This window comes from Sycon ciliatum, chromosome 1, assembly GCF_964019385.1.
Source record: "Sycon ciliatum chromosome 1, ocSycCili1.1, whole genome shotgun sequence".
Classification (NCBI taxonomy): Eukaryota; Metazoa; Porifera; class Calcarea; order Leucosolenida; family Sycettidae; genus Sycon; species Sycon ciliatum.
The window spans coordinates 27,692,207-27,709,800 of record NC_088643.1 but is presented as its reverse complement, the minus strand read 5'-3'; the positions used below and the strand labels follow the sequence as shown (position 1 = coordinate 27,709,800).

Here is a 17,594-nt window from a genome sequence, read left to right as displayed (position 1 = left end):
TCTTGGGGGGGGGGGGGGGGGGGGGGTGGTCCGTCTTTTCATTTGTCACTTTCCTTCTTGCTCCCTTTTCCGTCTTTGATTCGGGCTTCTTCCTTGCGGTATGTGTGCACCTCTTTATTATGTACAGACTGTGACGGTCGCTTCAGTCCCACACGCTGCAATGATATTGCACAAGCTACTGTTGATCATCTGCAATATGTTTCTTTAATACGTGACCTCCCTAGTAAGCTCTTTTGTACTATCTATGTTGCTACTGCCAAATGGGTAAAAATTATCTATTTCAGCGTAGCAACTTCCAACGTATTGGTAAAATTTGGCTTGTGAGCAACACTGGCCCACACTCAGGCTGCGTTCGTTTTTAGCTACCTGGTAGAGTAGCGTAGAGTCACTCTAACGATAAAGGTAGATGGTAGAGGTAAGTGCATGAACGCTGTCCTACAGAATTTAGTAGTTTACACGATGTGTACAAGTACGTGAAATGTTTCTTTTTTGTATGAAGTTGTGTACAAATCCTTGATCTTGCTGGAAATCCTGTAGCTCTACCAACTTCTACCGGCTTCTACCAACTTTTTTCCTGGTAGAGCCGGTAAAGGAAAGTAGAATCTACCCTTTTGAGTAGATTTTTCTCAAAAAACGAACACCTCTACCGAAAGAAGTAGTTTCTACCCCAACCTGTAGATCAAAAACGAACGCCCCCTAAATCACTGCTTTTCACAAATAATTGATTTCAGAAAAAAATCAATTCAAGGAAACTGGGTCGGTTGACTTCATTGACACGACTATTCATGTCTCCTCCGAGGGCGCAATCTCATTCGAGCTGTTCCGCAACGCTTGCCACAGTGGTCTCGTCTCAGATTTCAACTCGTGCGATCCGCAACAGCAAAAACTCGCCATCGCGTCTTCGGAGTTCCTCCGCGTGGCCCGCCTTTCCTCTGATCCTGCAGCCCGCCAGCGAAGTGAGCAAAAGGTTATTGACACATCAAAATTCAACAACTTTCCTGACAAAGTTATCGCGACTGCTCATGAACGAGCCAGACAACCTGCTAAACAAAAGAAAGACTATCAAACCACGTTGAAGTTACCATTTGAAACGGATGCCATCCACTACAGGGTCCACCGTCTTCTAAACAAATATAACCTAAATGTGCAGATAATCTACAAGAATGCAAGCCTTTCCAACAGCGTCACTAAGTCCAGCCTCACTGAACCTCGCTGCCGTAAGTGGGTGGATCCCGCTGCCCCGAGGCGACGAGGAAGGCATAAAGCCGCCTGCGTTGCATGCCAGTTGAGCGAGGTAGAGTGCACAAGACGCAACGTGGTATATTGTCTGACCTGCACATGCTCGGAGAAGTATGTTGGAGAGACTGGCCGCAGTGTAGCAACGCAAACAAAAGAACACAATGATAACTCACGCAACAAGACGTCTGGAAAAGCCCTCGGCGAGCACGACCGACTTCACCATGGCAGCGAGGTACTGCCGCTTGGTGAGTCAGCATTGACAGAGGTTCGCGTCCTTGCCACTGAGTCGGATCGGGCCAGGAGGAGAATACGCGAAGCAATACAAATCGCGGCATGAGCCCCAGCATAAGCAATAACGCAAGGTGGGACCTCCTGTGAAGTAATGCCTTGTAATTATTTCTGGCCCTGATACTAAAGTAATGCCTTGTACATATTTCTGGCCCTGATACTCGCTTTTCCTGGATAGTGGTATTTTTGCACCCCCATGCACTGTTACTATTACTGTTGTTGCCTGCAATTACATGTATGCACGCATTAACATGTACATTCTGTTTGGTGCCTGTACCTGTGCCATAGTTATCGCGTATTGTGTTATTTCTATACCAGGTTTTTTGTGATGTTTTGTTAACCTCTTTTTCTCTCTCGTAATAGTGCATGCAGGTGTGAATTTTTATCTCTTCGCAGCGCTACTCATTTATTAACCTATCCTAACTAGTTCATTCCTGATGATGGTTATTTTTATGACCGAAACGTTGATTTAAAAAAAATTCTGAAATGAACTTGTGAAAAGCAGTGATTGAGTGTGAGCCAGTGTTGCTCACAAGCCAAATTTTACTTATGAAGCTGCGTGATGTGTCCTACAAGATTTTAAACATATTGGTAGTTTCGATAAACCTTTTCAGAACTCCACTCAGTGCTGGCAAGAGACAGTTGTGGGTACCTGTACGAACGGCAATTAGAAAGACCTGTATATTGGTAGAATATAGAATATTCGTTCGGTGGAGTGGTGCAAGACAGACGCTGAGGGCAAGTAGTTATTCACAACGCTGTCACCTCCCACAACTAGTTGCACGCCCGCGTAAGGGATGACAATACAAACTTAGAAGTAGCAACTGTGGTGGTATCAGTAAATGAAGTTGGTTGCTCCTATGTGGAACACACGTTTGCTGCCGAACTTGACTGACTGACGCGTCACGACTGCCATCCGGAGAACACGAGAAACCTATCACACCTTCCACTTGGCAAACCTGCAAGAAAGCACCACTCTCTGCTCAATGCATGTACACAGTAAAGGGTGAATTCCTCCGAAACATTGTGTATTGAGCAAGGAGTGATGCTTTCTTGCAGGTTTGCCGAGTGGAAGGTGCAATGAGTTCCTCGTGTGCTCCGGGTGGTAGTCGTGAGTCAGTCAAGTGTCAAGTTCGGCAGGAACCATGACATTGTGTTCCCCGTAGTAGCAACCAACTTAATTTACTAATAAGGACGTTTAGCAACGCGAAAGTTCGAAAGAAAATTCGAGTCTGGGAATGAGTACAGAAACAAAGGTCGAAACTTCGAAAACTTGGACGCGAAGTTGCAGTGATTTGCGAAAGTAACTTTCTCTTTTCTCGGTACGCATTTCACTACAGGGAGTAGTAATTTTACAGCCCCCTGCTTGAGACTGAGCTGCATATACTGTACGGTACTATAAGATTCAAATAGCTTCGAGAAAAAGTCGTTTCGCATTGCTAAACCTCACAAGTTTTCTTTTTCGAAATAGATTTTCGCGAAATATCGCCACCACCAAAAGTTCGAATTTTCGCATTGCTAAACGTCCCTATTACCGCAGAAGTCGCTACTTTCAAGAAGAATTCATGTTTGGTTTAAACACTACTCGTTTAGTACTGCACTCACTCTTTGACTAGAATAATAAACTATTGTTGTTCTGGGAGCTTTGAATGGCTTAATCAGATTGCTGTGTTGTGGTAGGAGAAACCTGCCAAGTACTGCTTGATTTCTAGGAGTTCCATGGTTCATGCACTGCACCAGTCCATCATAAATGCAGAAGCATCTCCTAAACTGGATGGTTTGCTGCTGATGAGCAACATTCCCTACCGAATATGTTTCTCGGTAGCACCCCGATGGATAGTGCTCTCCTATTTCCCTTTGTCTCTTTCTAACTTGTGATCCAATTTTGAAATGGATTTATGGGGCATGGATGCAGCGAATGGGATATTCGGTATTTGACCACTTTGGTGATGGGTGTGATCTACTCACCAACCACTTTAGGAGCTGTATCTGCGCCTTGATCCTTGAGGGTGGTGGCGCTCCTATGGATGCGGAAAACTCAGCCTAACCAAGTCTCTACGTGAACCGTGAATTTTTATAATTATTTTTATGTGGCACCTGTGAAAATTCTTGATTTCAATTGTTCACCTCTCTCAAACTAATGGTCTGGAGGTCATCCCTGATTAGATCAACTGTACTGTTTTCTGCTGCTTTGATGGGTAGAGGAGATTGCGGATGCATACGACTTGAAGTCAGTATTATCCAGCATCATGGTCCAGTACGTGCCAAACTATCTTGCTTTCTTTGCGGTGCTGCATCAGATTCCAGACTTCCTAGCAACCCATCCCAAAGTAAGTGCTGCTCTAGTTTACGGAACATCTGATCCCAAAGATAGGATAGATTTCTTGGAAATTCTTCAGGCTATTGCAACATGTTATACACTGTACTGTGTAGTCCACCACGCCACACTGCCATCTTGGCATATGCACCCCCCACCCACACACACTTGGGAAGAATGATGCCGTAGGGATTTTTGTCGCTAATATTTTGAAACCCTCCAGTCAACTGCTTCACTTTTGCAGAGCACGTCAATGGAGGTAATTTTGCAGAATATTGACTGTAAATGATGCACACGAATCATAGGTTCAAGAAAGGATAAAACTGATGCAATAGCAACATGCTTGAAGCAAAGCATCTGCGCGCGGCAAGGTTGTCTCAATAGAGAGGTTCCGCATAACGTAATTACGTTAGTAAAAACGTAGTCGATCTACGGAAAGTCTTACGTAAACTGCATGCGCATCTGTGTTCCGCCATACGGAGTTTTCAAATCACGTAGCTGCCCTTGGCAAATCCGAACGCAGCAGTGTACGACCAGATCGACCTGGGGAGAGAGTCATAAATTTGTACCCCAATCCACTTACGGACCAGCTACGTTATCAGAGCCCTATCTACGTACTCTACGTAGACAACTTTCCGTAAGTGGAGTGCAAACTCGCGAATTCACGGGTTTTCCCCGCCCACTAACGTAAAGTTGCTCAACTTTACGTAGTGCGGAACCTCTCTACTATCAGCATTTTTTTCTCGTTAAATTTTGCCAGTTGTGTAAGTCACCCACGAGTGCAATATTGTGGAGTGAGTTGTAAAATGCGCAATGGCTCATGGCTCCGTGGCAACCAATCCTTCTTATTGCTTGAAGTCTTTTAATTTTATAGATGTATTTCAATTCTGTTCATGGTCTTCGTGTTTGAAGCAAATGGTCGTGAAGTAGTGGTAGCCCCATTCCATAGCATTTTTTGCCAATTGAATTGTATGGAACACGTGCATCCGAGGGGCAACGCAAATTTCTCTCGCAAACATTGATAATGAGATGATATCATCGGCAACATCACTAATGGTCTTGGGTCCTTTTACTACGGGCAGGGGCGGATCCAGGAGGGGTTCCGCGGAACCCCCTAAATTTTGTAAATGTACTACTGGAAGCCATATACGTGTGCATATACGTGTGCATATACGTGTCAGCTATTCAGTTTTGACTAAACTGGAATCCCCCTGTAGAGATCGCTGGATCCGCCGCTGACGGGCTGGGGTGTACTTTTTGGAGCCGTCATCTTGTAGTATCTAGTAGTGTATGTGGTGGATTTTGTTTGATGTCCACTCACAGGTAAAGTTGATTGTAATTGACAGTATAGCAGGAGTATTTCGTAATTACAGGACTGATTACGTCCGGCGTTCGCAGTTGCTCATTAGCGCCCAGCAAATTCTTCTGCAGATAGCCACCCGCAACAAACTGGCGGTAAGTGCTGGAAATTATCTTTCCATGTATGTTTACAACGGTACTCCGGGTTTTGCGTGACAACCACAATGAACCAAAACAGACAGACGTCTACTGTAAGACATGTATATACAACGAGGAAGTAAATCTAACGTTTTAACGGATGACATTTCTTCGTTATAATAAGATCCGTTGACGCCGTACTGCTTCATATATGTTGTGTGTCGATATGCCGGAATACTGCAAGATCATTAACATGTCTTCTCGTTAACATATGAATTTTGGACAATCGTTAAATTACCGACTCGTTATAATAACATGTCTTACAGTACTCTTTGGTGGCTACATGCACACTTTGCACACTTTTACACAATGATTTTGTGCTTTCTGTGACTTGCTCTTCTGCAGGTTGTTATCACTAACCAAACTGTAACACGCTTCAGGTTTTCACAAGGGAAACGTGAAGTATATTTCCGACCAGCTCTGGGTTAGTTGATGGGCCTTGCTGCTGTGCTCTTTATCTTTCACCTTAGTAGAACTCTCTCCGGCTTTCTCTCTCTCTCACACACACACACACACACACACACACACACACACACACACTTGTACTTGTACTTGCTCACTGCCAAAACTGGTCACGTGGGGCTCCCCGGGAGAGGGGAGAGAGACTCAAAAGGAATCTTGGAAAGATGACTCAATTGGCCATTGAACCACCCAACGGCCGACACCCCCTGAAAATCCCCAAACTAGGGTGGACTTGAAATGATCCCACTTATGGGCTCACCGCACCTCAGTAAGTGGGTGAGGACAAGGTGCAGAAAAAAGATTGACGGCATCAGGGTATCCGTCCCGGGATCCAACTGCAGGTACCCCTGCCCCCAGTGAAGGTAATACTTGGTACTAGTGTGGGTGGCTAAATCAGAGTGGATCTGATATAAGCTTCACTAGCACCATTGATTACACAAGAGTTAATCTAGCCAGAAGCAGTCCATGGTTAAGAGGTATGTATACTTCAAATAGAAAGTATATGAACCCTGAAACCAACAAAGGTGGTAGGTACAACAATACAACTTCAAGCAGCCAAGCCCGTCGGCAACAGGCCCAACACTATCTGGCATAAGTGTACCCACCAACCGAACTAGCTGGCACACACACACTCACTGCCGCTCTTTCTCTCCCTCTTTCTCTATATATCTGTCTGTCAGCCTGTCTGTCTGTCCGTCTGTCTAGCAAGAACTTAATTCTCCAAACGATAACACACCAGCAAAGGTCCAGCTAGAAATCCGTAGTGTGCAACAGTAGGTAGCCGAACCCCACCACAGGGGCAAGACTTGATACTGATGAATCTCAAGGTTTCGACCATATTGGTCTTCTTCAGAATGACTGTCTGTCTGCCCGCCTGTCCCTGTCTGTCCGCCTGTCCCTGGCTGTCTGTCCGCCTGTCCCTGTTTGTATGTATTTCTCTCTCTCTCTCTCTCTCTCTCTCTCTCTCTCTCTCTCTCTCTCTCTCTCTCTCTCTCTCTCTCTCTCTCTCTCTCTCTCTCTCTCTCTCTCTCTCTCTCTCTCTCTCTCTCTCTCTTGTGTGTGCATTTGTGTGTGTTTGTGTGTGTTTGTATGCATACTAGTGGTGAAACGAATATCAAAACCCAGTAGCCGAATATTCTTTGGCTTAACGAACGAACGAATATTCTTTCGTTAACACGGATGACATCACACACCCTCCTCTCAGTCATTTTATTGGATATTGTCACTATTATTAGGCATGACAAAGGAAGGCACATATTTCTCCATCATTTCTAGGTCAATTTTCACAAAATCCCCAGCTGAAGTGCATTTTACACGCTCAAAAAACAGCTCAAGACGTGATTTTTCTTTCGACCGCCATAACTCCATTCCAGGACCTCGGATCGCGTCCGGGTTGCTTCGAGACGACAGCTGAGAGTTTACTAATGCCGATGGAACTTTCGATGAAGCGGTTCGGTCAAGTATTCGCGAAGTTACGGAAGTTTGAAGTCGCCTGCTAAACTCTGCATACCCGGTTAGCGAATATTCGCCATGAGAAATATTCGTTCGAATGTGACAAACCGAACGAACATTCGAATATTCGGTATATTCGTTTCACCACTAACATTGCATACGTGTGCACCAGTATGTGCCTGTGTGTGTATGTGTGTCCCAACCTGTTGGAAAGTTGTCGTTAAACATGCAACAAACTGTTGCAGAACAACATGATATAGATGTAATTCGGAACCTAGTAAAAGTATAACTTTGTTTGAGGCCGCTGTTCCGTCACTAAGTTAATAATTGAATATATTGAATAAATCATTCACTCTTTCCCGATATGTCGAAGCATGCTGTATATACTCCAGCAATGATTTTTCTTGGACTATGACAGTGCTATGTTGCACTGTTTGTACCTGACTCAGCACTGTCGAGCTCAGGCTGTCCTGTGCCCGGGCTGACTGCAGGTAGGTGTTATAAATCAGTAGGGCCGGCATGTCAATGTGCCATCGTAAAATTGACACTACCGTCAGTCTGACTTGACTGAGAGTCACATGCACAACATTGCGGGCTACACCTGCTGCTGTTAAAAGAAGAGTATTTTCTTGTTTCATTCATTGCATTTAGATGCCAAGAAATGAGTCCTAGCTCCCCTTCGCTTCTACTTTATGCACCGCTTGTTGCCTCTGCCTTAGGCGATAGCTGGGGTCACGCCGCGTTCCATCGCATTCTCATTGAAGGTGAACATGTTCGTCGCAGTACGAAAAGGTAAATACATCACCTATGAGCATTGACTCCTTGGCGTGGAGTGAAGTGATATGAATTGTATGAACCGTCTCAGTTTTGTATCGGTCCCACTGTTTAGTGTGCAATGCTGTTGTTTTTTCTTGTGTGTAGGGTTGTCACCGTACAGAAGAGCTCTATTTATAAGCGCTCTTCAGCAGCCTTTCAAATTACTGTAAGTATCGTGCAACTCACACTCTATTGTTGTTGATACATGGGCCATACTTTCTCTGACAATGCACCAAGGCAGGCAGATACCGGTAGGTTCTGCATGGTATCAAGAATGCCTGTAGATAGCCAAGAGTGTGATATTCTTGATCCGCCATGGACCCACCCAACGCAGAATTTTATTTGCATCATTTTTTGGCTGAAGTATAGTCAAGTGCCTTGGCCTTTCCGCACCTATATGATACGATATCAGTTCATCAGGTTCCGGACCCATGGGTCCACTGTCCATTGTTCTTCTTCAACTACTATTGCTTGAATGTACATGTAAAATTTCTTCACCCTTTTCTAATCTCTGGCTATGTATGGTGGCATCAGTGAGCCAAATGGTTGCAAAAACTGACATCAAGAAAACAATTCCACCATAGGCCAAGGGATCGCCACGTTGCACACTCCTGACCATCTACTCTTGATGGAATTCGGTGAAGTTCTTTGTGCTACACGACTAACTCAGTTGTTCGTGCGCCGGTTCCACTTGGGCGTCCTGTCCATTCCAGCTACTGCAGTTAGCAGTGGGGGCGTGGAATGGATCCAGGTCTGCTCATGCTGGCCAAGAATAAGCCAATTCATTTGACCTCATTGTGCAACAGTATTGCAAGAGTGTACCGAGGTCACCCTCTCCGGCCCATTGAAAGCGACTCGGTGTTGGCTTCCATCAGCTGGGAATCGAAGATCATGTCCGAAACCTCTACCTTGCTCTCAGGATGATATCTCTGAGGGTACAGCACCGGTTTTCACGTATAGCGTCTCGTCTCAGATGTGATTTTGGAAGACAATATGCAAAGTTGCTTGCGGTGGAAGACCTCTATGCGATGCAGCTGCTATTTTGTTTGTGTCAAGATATAATAGGGCACACAAAGCGCGAACAAATTGTGTAGATGGATATTGAGATTCTCACACGCCACCGATCAGCAAATAATTATGTGTGTAATAGCTGTACTGTCTATTTCGTCCACTATCTTCCACAGTGCTCAGGTTGAAGTTTAGAATAACCAGTTATTATTAAAACTTATTAGCCACCATACCAGTTTTCTGGAGTATAGACATGTACAAGAAACGCACAATGTGCAAGACCGATACATTGAAGGGAGGAAGTAATAGCTGGTTGTATCTCTAGATATCTGTTGCAAGTACAGGGGTAAAGTGATGTCAGGTACAGTCGCATGTCACTTATCCCACAGTCAGTCATCCGGTATGCCGGTTATCCAACTGTGCACTGATAGCTCATACACTGTACATCTGCGGGCCTACTTAGAGCAAATGTGGACTGTGAGCATCGTGAAAGTTGCCTTTGCGTGTATAATGCATCCCAACAGTGCAAGCGTACTAGTGGGATGTATTATACTTGTGCTGTCCTTCATATACAAACTGACAGTCGTAGGCCAGCCCTGACTCCGGGGCAACGGTATTATAATTATGGGGTTTATATTGGGCTGGGGTTTATATGCCCAATATAAACCACCTGCATGATGGGGAAGTTGACTAGACGTTTGTATGAAAGGTCAGCATAAGCAACGTTACAAGTCAGTCTATATGGATGAGCTCTGATCGCACAAGGATTAGCCAATTCCAGGCCAGGGTATAGAGGATCATGTGACATTGAGAAATGTGGCATCTTCATCGCGAAATGTGAATGGAAACCAGGGTTTGAACATTGAAGGATAGAATTGTAATTTTGTGTGGAATACTGACTCTATTGTTGACTATCTTCTCTGTACTCTGTTGTCCATCCAGGAAGATGGTGTTCGTGCTCATAATGTTTATAAATACAAGATCCCAGCAGAATCCTGAGTGGCCGCCTTCCTCAGTCTACTGGCACAGTATCTGTGAGTCTGGCAGGCTTCAGCCGACACATGATGACTGTATATTATACTCAGCGTTCTAGCCAAAGGGGGGTGGGGGGGGGGGGGGGTAGGGGGGCGCAGCGCCCCCCTACTCTGTTTGCGCGCCCCCTGTGAAAAATTGCCGCCACCTACTCATTTTCCGATTTTCGTGTTTTTCATGCATAGATGGTTCATAAAGGCACATTTGTCTGGGGTGAAGTCAGGGATTCGCCCCATACGTTGCATTTGGCGCGGCAAAACAATATTGGAAAGTGGAAAAATGGGATACAGTCAGACCTCGTTTATCCGGTCCTCGTTTATCCGGATCCCTCGCCATCCGGAAGAAAATCGCTGGTTACCGATGTGCAGCATATGTTATGCATACAACATAACCGGACCTCGCGATCCGCATACCGGTGCATGATTTTGTGTACAAACTGGTTAAAATGTGTACAAAATGCTTCGTCGTATCCGGTTGCATGTGGCTGGCTAGAGCTTGCAGAAGCTAGCATCAAGGAGTTGTACAAGCAAATGAGGTCCTTGACCTGCTGGGTGTGTGCGGACAGCACTCAGTTGCATGCACTTGTCATTTTTCTCGCTTGTTTTACATACTGGGCACACTAGTTGTACTGCATAGGACCTGTCTACATGTATGTATGATGTCACTGCTTTTGACATGCCACATGCATGTACAGTATGTGTGTTCAGTTATCCGGTTACTTCGCCTATCCGGATGTTTTTGTGGAAAACAGATGTGTGCGGTTAAGCGAGGTCTGACTGTATAACCGTTTCCCATGCCCCCTACTATTTTGACCTGGCTAGAACCCTGATACTGCAGTGGTAAATTGAACGGATATGTTCATTGTATATTACAAGCAGCTGTAACTGTGCTATTTCCTACATAACGAACAATCTCATTGGCTGTGCAAACACGAGAGAGAGTTTTGTTTGTTTCTGTGTGTGCTTACTTTGGACTTACCGTAATTCCGCGCATATAAGCCCACGGGCCTATCCGGATATAAGCCCACCTCCGTTTATAAGCCCATGGACTTATAAACAGACACAAATACAACTCGCGTGTCAACAAGAATTTTTCACAATGTGGACTCTTCCTACCATGGTACAGCAGGTCAGTGCAGTTTACCAGTAGAGTATGGTAGACTCACTATGAGCACGGACTTGTACTTTTTCGTGAATCTTCAAAATTTGAATATTGGCCCATGGGCTAAAAAACGAACATGTTTTACTGGATATTTTATCCCCAAACTGCATTATTTCACATATAAGCCCATGGGCTTATATGCGTGGAATTACGGTACATGTATGAAATGGGGCGAAGTAAGTTGACTATTTTCTCCCGGTGGTTGCTTAACAGACCGCTCTTGGAGTGCTGATGCTCCAAAGCGACCTTCGCCCATGATTTAAATCACTAATAACTTGGAACATGGCAGCGGGCAAAGCAAACAAGGCATGCGGATGCACTTTTTTTTACCTTGTACAGAGCGCCGGGCTGCTGAGTCACTCCACATGCGCTGAATGATGTGTGCACCTGCAACCTGCATGCATATAACAGAAAAGACTCACACCAAGTCTCCGACGAAGTTTGTTCGTGTTCTTTTTTTTGTGAAGTCACGCACAAGAGGCCGAGGGAAGTTGATGTCAGCTCATAGCCTCGGGGACGAACTATTCATTTAGTTTATTCATGAACTTAGAAGTAGCGACTTCGGCGGTAATTGTATACAACGTTGGTTGCTCCCATGTGGAGCTCACGCTTCCTGCCAAAGTGCAATGCTGCTCAATAAAATCCGATCAAGCAAGTCAATGACACGCCGGGTACTCCCTAGACCTGCAAACACTGGGGTGTGAACTGGTGCATGTACACAGAACAACATGGGCAATCGAGACCAGTTAGTTGCTACTCTGAGTTTCATGCTTTCGCAATCACCAGGCAACACTGTCAGCACACTGGGTGCGTCCTCCGGTCCTACGATACATGTACATGTATAATCCTACAATGTGTAACATGCATAGGAAACGTCTATTCAGTCCTATTTCCCGGTATTTTACCCTGGCGTCGCCTCAGTTGTCGAGACATTTTTCTACTTCTGTGTTTTGGGTGTGAATCAAAAAATGTCTGTATCAAAAAAGGACCATTACCGTGAATGGCATTCTGTCAAGGAACGTTTGAGACGCGCTATGTTGGAGCACTGCACTGATACACGTAGTACTTTGAGACGTTGGAGCGCTGCACTGATACACGTAGTACTTTGAGACGTTGGAGCGCTGCACTGATACACGTAGTACTTTGAGACGTTGGAGCACTGCACTGATACACGTAGTACTTTGAGACGTTGGAGCGCTGCATTGGAACATGTACAGTCAACTTCGCTTATAACGACACTCGGCGGCGGGGCATCAAAAAAGTGTCCTTATTCGCGAAGTATCGTTATACCCGAAGTCTCATTATATGTATTACAGTTGGATGGAACTTTGCTCTGGGCATGGACATTCTGTCGTTATTCGCAAATTGTCGTTACCGTATTTCCACAAATAGTAGGCCGGTCTACTATTTTTTCAACCTCGTCCTAACCCGGCCTTATAATCGAGGACCGTCTTGTATACGAGGACGGTCTTTTATTCTTTCAACCCAGTTTGACCCCGGTCTTCTATTTCTCGCCACACAGTTTTACCCCCGTTCTTCCATTTTCTTCTACACAGTTTGAGCACAGTCTTCTATTTTTTCCCACAGTTTGAGCACGGTCTTCTATTTTTAACACAAGACAAAGACTCATTTAGTAGGCCCGGTCTTCTAATCGGAGACGGTCTTTTATTTTTTCAATCACCCCCTGCCCCGGCCTTGTATACGAGGAAGGCGTTGTATACGAGGACGGCCTTTTATTTGCGGAAATACGGTATATCCGCAGTCGTTATTAGCGAAGTTGACTGAACTGTAAAATGTAAAACAGCTAATTTTGGCAGCTAAAACTTTAGCCGTCTATCGCTGCTGGGATGGCGACTACACCATCGCTTAGTGGTAGAGCATCGCTGGCCATACACGACGGTTCATTGGCATCCCCTGTTCTTTTCTCTTTCTCTCTCTCTTTCTCTCTCTCTCTCTCTCTCTCTCTCTCTCTCTCTCTCTCTCTCCTCTGTACACAGAACAAGAAGGCAGCACAAGGCTAGTTGGTTGCAACTCTGAGTGTCCATGCTATGCGACCATCAGGCAACATGCAGATGCTGTTGGCCACTCCAGTTTTTATGCCAGGAGAAATATTAGTGGTTTTGTGGTGTGGTGCTATGCTTTGTGTGTTGGGTTGGTAGTACTAGCAAGCAGTGTGAAAAAACCCTGTGTGCATGTATGTGAGCCCTGTGTTCGTTTCAGGGCTAGCAGTGCAGTGCTCCTCTGTATACTAGTATCCTATTGAAGCATTCCACTACTTGTCATCCACCCCATACCTTACCAATACCAGGTGATGTCCCACCCAGTGGTGTATACTAGTTACTACTCACCTTCTGGGTTTTGCTGTACATTGCGTTGCTCATATTCTTTGCTACCTGGGTCTGCATTAATTGTACCTGATGCGCCAGCTCTCAGTGTGCAAGCATCACTTTACACCAATGCACCTTTTTCTTTCTTTCAAAATACTGATGTATCCGGGTTTTCGCAGCACATGGAATACATGCATTCGGCTTTTTCTGCTGCAAGCAACATAGTGCGGCCATGTTCAGTGTTATGTGCTGATCATCTGCGGTTGATCCACCTATTATTGTGTTTCATTTTTATATACAAAATATCTTAACAGTACAGCCATTTGGACATGAAGATACCATCACTATACACAAACGTCACTGACAATGCAATCTTGAGTGACAAAGACACAACTGTATTATTCAGATTCAACCTTCAAAATTTTAACCGCCGCAATATCTCACAAAGTCTTGAGATAGCCTGCAACTGGCTGTCTGCGCAGTGCCTGCTCAAAAATGGTGCACTCCAGCAGGAGTCTCAGATCACAAATGATCACAAATGATCCTGTTGAAAAAGTTGCCGTCGGTTCTGATTCAGGAGAGTCGGTCAGGAAACTGGGAACAGACATTTTGTTATGGTATGACTACGAGTTCCATTCAGAAAGTGGACCCTGGCTGCCGTTTATCCATGGGTGCTGCTGTTGCCAATTGATGGACCAACACGGACCAGTCCATTCTTTAGATCTTCAATCAATCATGTGAAAGACGTTCGGAAACTTTGCTCTGCTATTAAGGGTCGTCCATAATTATCGAACTTTTTTCACGAAACGAATTAATTTCGTTATGGGGTGGGAGGGGGTTGACCAATTTCGTTTCAGAAAAGTTCGATACATGTACATGGCCATAGGAGCAGTGACACACTTGCGACTTTTGTTGTATATGCATGTACCCGGTATATGTCAACAATTTTTACGTTCTGAGGGGGAGGGAGGGAGGGGTTGGGTCTAAACTAAAATAATTGGTTTGGTGAAAAAAGTTCGATATTTACGGACGGCCCCTTATCTTGTTGCTTGCTCTAGGCTAGCGTTCAACACAAGTGCCCCCATGTGACTGGAAGAATCTTTTGTATTATTATAAAAAAAAATGAAAGATACAAGTAGAAGTTATGAATACCTGTCAAATGAGCTTCGAATTCTGTGCAAATATTCCATAAAATCATAGACAAAATTCAATAATAGAAAATCTCAAGCTCTGCCGAACTCACCTACAGGGGCCGAAAATTTTACTTGGTGTAGCATGTTGACGAACACAACTGTAATGCTAGTCTTCTATCAACCTATAAGTCGCGTGGGCTAAATAAAAAGCAAGCTACTAAATTGCTAAAAACCACTCTTCTGAGTTTGTGTGTCAGAATTAGTCCTGGGAAACACGATCATTGCACTGAGCTCAACATTTCCTAGGAGAGAGCTGCCAGCAACTCTCACCTTTGAGAAAAACAGTACAACACTCGGTTAATATAATCAGGGGCCGGCACAAAACAGTAAAATAGTCTGTTCAAACCTGAACATCACAAGTCTAGAAATGTACCTTTCTCAACTACTAGCTAGAGAATCACGCTGCTTTTCCCGTTGTCGCGTTATACATTTCTCAATGGCATCCATCCAGTCCTCGCGTTCATCAGAGTTGGCAGCCTGCAGGAAGAACTCTATCCCATTAGCAGTGGCAACCGTGAAGACTGGGCCAGTTTGCAAGGAACGTCGAAAAGAAGATGTGGATGCACGTCGGTCATCCAGAATGCTCACACTAGCTCCCTTCAGGGGAATCCGGCCAATCGGATCGCTTTGCGGCTTTGATGCACGGTAGTAGTACATGCCGTCTGCCATCAGCACAAACCGACGAGCTTTCCAGTTTTTCCTTTTGTGACCTCGCTTTGACAAAATGCCTTGCTTTATTTCGAACCGAACAAAACCTGGAGAAACTTGACGGTTATTTAGGCCGAGTGCAGCCAGATCCGCTTCCACTGACTCGTCCGCCTCATCCTCACTTGAATCCTCACTATCTGAACTCATTGCCATAGGTGAGAGACTCTTGACAGGAGAGCAAGGATCAAATGGTAACGTACCCCCACGGTTGGTAACATGCAAGGCCACAAACCGATACAGCGCATCACTTGAGTCCAGAAACTCTTCTGCATCAACCAGTAAGCCATCCATAGGCTGTATTTGTCCACCATTCAACAGGGACAAGCCAATGGCACATGCACCTTCACGAGATTCGGCAAAGGACCATTCCATGAGCCAGTCGACCATCTGAATTCCACAGAAACACAAGTGATACACCTTCCCTGATGGTAAAATATGTGTATCCAGCTTGATGCCTGCGTTCATATCCTGCATGGCCTCCATGAGCTCTGTGGAGCTGGCACCACCTGCCGTGTGTTCCAAGTGTTGTGATACACTGATGTGCCGTTGTTTCACACTCACATGCCTTCGCAATGCTGTCCGGGACTGCGCTGCCTCAGCTATTGCCGTCGTCCAACCTTCCACATCAGCGCTGCTCGCTGCCTCCAGAAAGTACGAGCGGCCCGCGGGAGTTTTCAACTCGAAACGATGTGGGTGACGAACAGTCTCATCCGTAGGCCGATTTACCGAGCATCCTTCGAGCATTATCGTACTTATCGGTGATGCATCGGAGCGCTGCTTGTAATAGCTCAAGCTGTCCCGCCGTAGTTTGAACCAGCGCGTTCTCCAATTGGTGCGGACATGGCCCTTCTTCACCAAGAAGCCTTCCTTGAGTATTCTACCAAACTCACGGTCTTTCGAGCTCATCACATCAGTTCAAACGCCACACATGAACATGAGCTGACTATGTCGATCCTGGATCGATTGAGCCCAAAATAAATTTACCAATGATTCAAAGTTTAGTTCAGCGACACGTACAGGTGCATGACTGAGCCTGTTGTAGCTAGTCAAGGATCTGCTCTCATTCCCATTTTGCTTCTGCCAGTTCTGGAGACCGCTTTTATGGTTTGCGTAGGACAGGAACACTTCACAAGTCTTCAGCCGGTGCGGAGAAGAAGACAGAAACGGCCTCACAGTCACACAATCTGATCTCTCTACGAGTCTGCTGTTGCAAGAAGCCCATGCAGCCGGAGCCCAAACATAATAATCTTGACCAAGACTATCAACATGATCAACACAGACAGTCAACCTGGTCGCTGCCACTGCCGGTGCAGCAACGGACAACCCTACACAGCTAAGCCTGTGTAGCCTACGGAGTAGAACTATCTCTACAGTCTAGTCACAGTAGCAGTACAGTCATCATGGTCATGACTTGTACAACACTCAAAAGTCGATCAAGCCTGGCCTTGCGTGACCATGGTGACAGCGATAGCAAGAGTACCCCCGCCCCCCCCCCCCCCGGCCGGGGGGGTTCTCAGAACTACAGTCAGTACGAGTACAACTACTAACTAGTAGTACTAGTAGTAGATCTACGAGGCAAGTATTTCTTAAGTAGATCTACGAGTACGAGTAGACCTGTACCACTGCACCGTTTTTTGTGTGTGTAGATCTACATGACTGACATGGCATTTTACAGTTCACGCCCTAGATCCAACGGCACTCGTACCCCAAACCCAAAATACCGTCGGTTTGGTACCGTATGGTTTGGTACCGGTACCGTATACATGTACATGGTATACCGTTTCGACGATAGAAAGCTCTTTTTAGCGGGAGAACGAAACGGTAAGATTCCAACTACAGTAGGGTTACCTCATACAGTCAAATCTGCCGTTAGCGACCTCTGCTGTAGGCGACCATCTACCGTTAGCGACCGATTTTTAGTGCACCGACGGTTTCACATACAAACTGATCTGTCCAGAGCGACCATCTGCTGTGCGCGACCAGCGACCGCGATTTCATGCACGATGGCTGCATTCAAATCTGCTGCAAGCGACCGCGAACCAGGTTCAGTCAGGTGCGAAACTGTACTTGCCTGTGCGCTGTCAACTGCAAGGT

At 45.5% G+C, this 17,594-nt stretch overlaps 2 protein-coding genes across 2 annotated transcripts in view; one reads left to right on the top strand and one right to left on the bottom strand.

Moving 5' to 3' along the window:
• Window positions 1-14,026, top strand: part of LOC135821383 (DNA repair protein RAD51 homolog 3-like) — a 30,665-nt gene extending 16,639 nt beyond the window's left edge. The window contains exons 4-11 of the mRNA XM_065334458.1: window positions 128-223; window positions 3,730-3,857; window positions 5,168-5,299; window positions 5,687-5,765; window positions 7,975-8,047; window positions 8,177-8,237; window positions 10,022-10,113; window positions 13,270-14,026. Of these exons, the coding sequence (XP_065190530.1) occupies window positions 128-223; window positions 3,730-3,857; window positions 5,168-5,299; window positions 5,687-5,765; window positions 7,975-8,047; window positions 8,177-8,237; window positions 10,022-10,078 (626 nt within the window). The 3' untranslated portion in view covers window positions 10,079-10,113; window positions 13,270-14,026. The remainder of the gene's footprint in view (window positions 1-127; window positions 224-3,729; window positions 3,858-5,167; window positions 5,300-5,686; window positions 5,766-7,974; window positions 8,048-8,176; window positions 8,238-10,021; window positions 10,114-13,269) is intronic.
• Window positions 14,027-14,685: 659 nt separating this feature from the next.
• LOC135821364 (pleckstrin-2-like) lies at window positions 14,686-16,805 on the bottom strand. The gene has a single exon (XM_065334436.1). It carries the CDS (start codon window positions 16,404-16,406, stop codon window positions 15,171-15,173), a length of 1,236 nt encoding a protein of 411 aa, XP_065190508.1. The 5' UTR covers window positions 16,407-16,805; the 3' UTR covers window positions 14,686-15,170.
• Window positions 16,806-17,594: the final 789 nt, after the last annotated feature.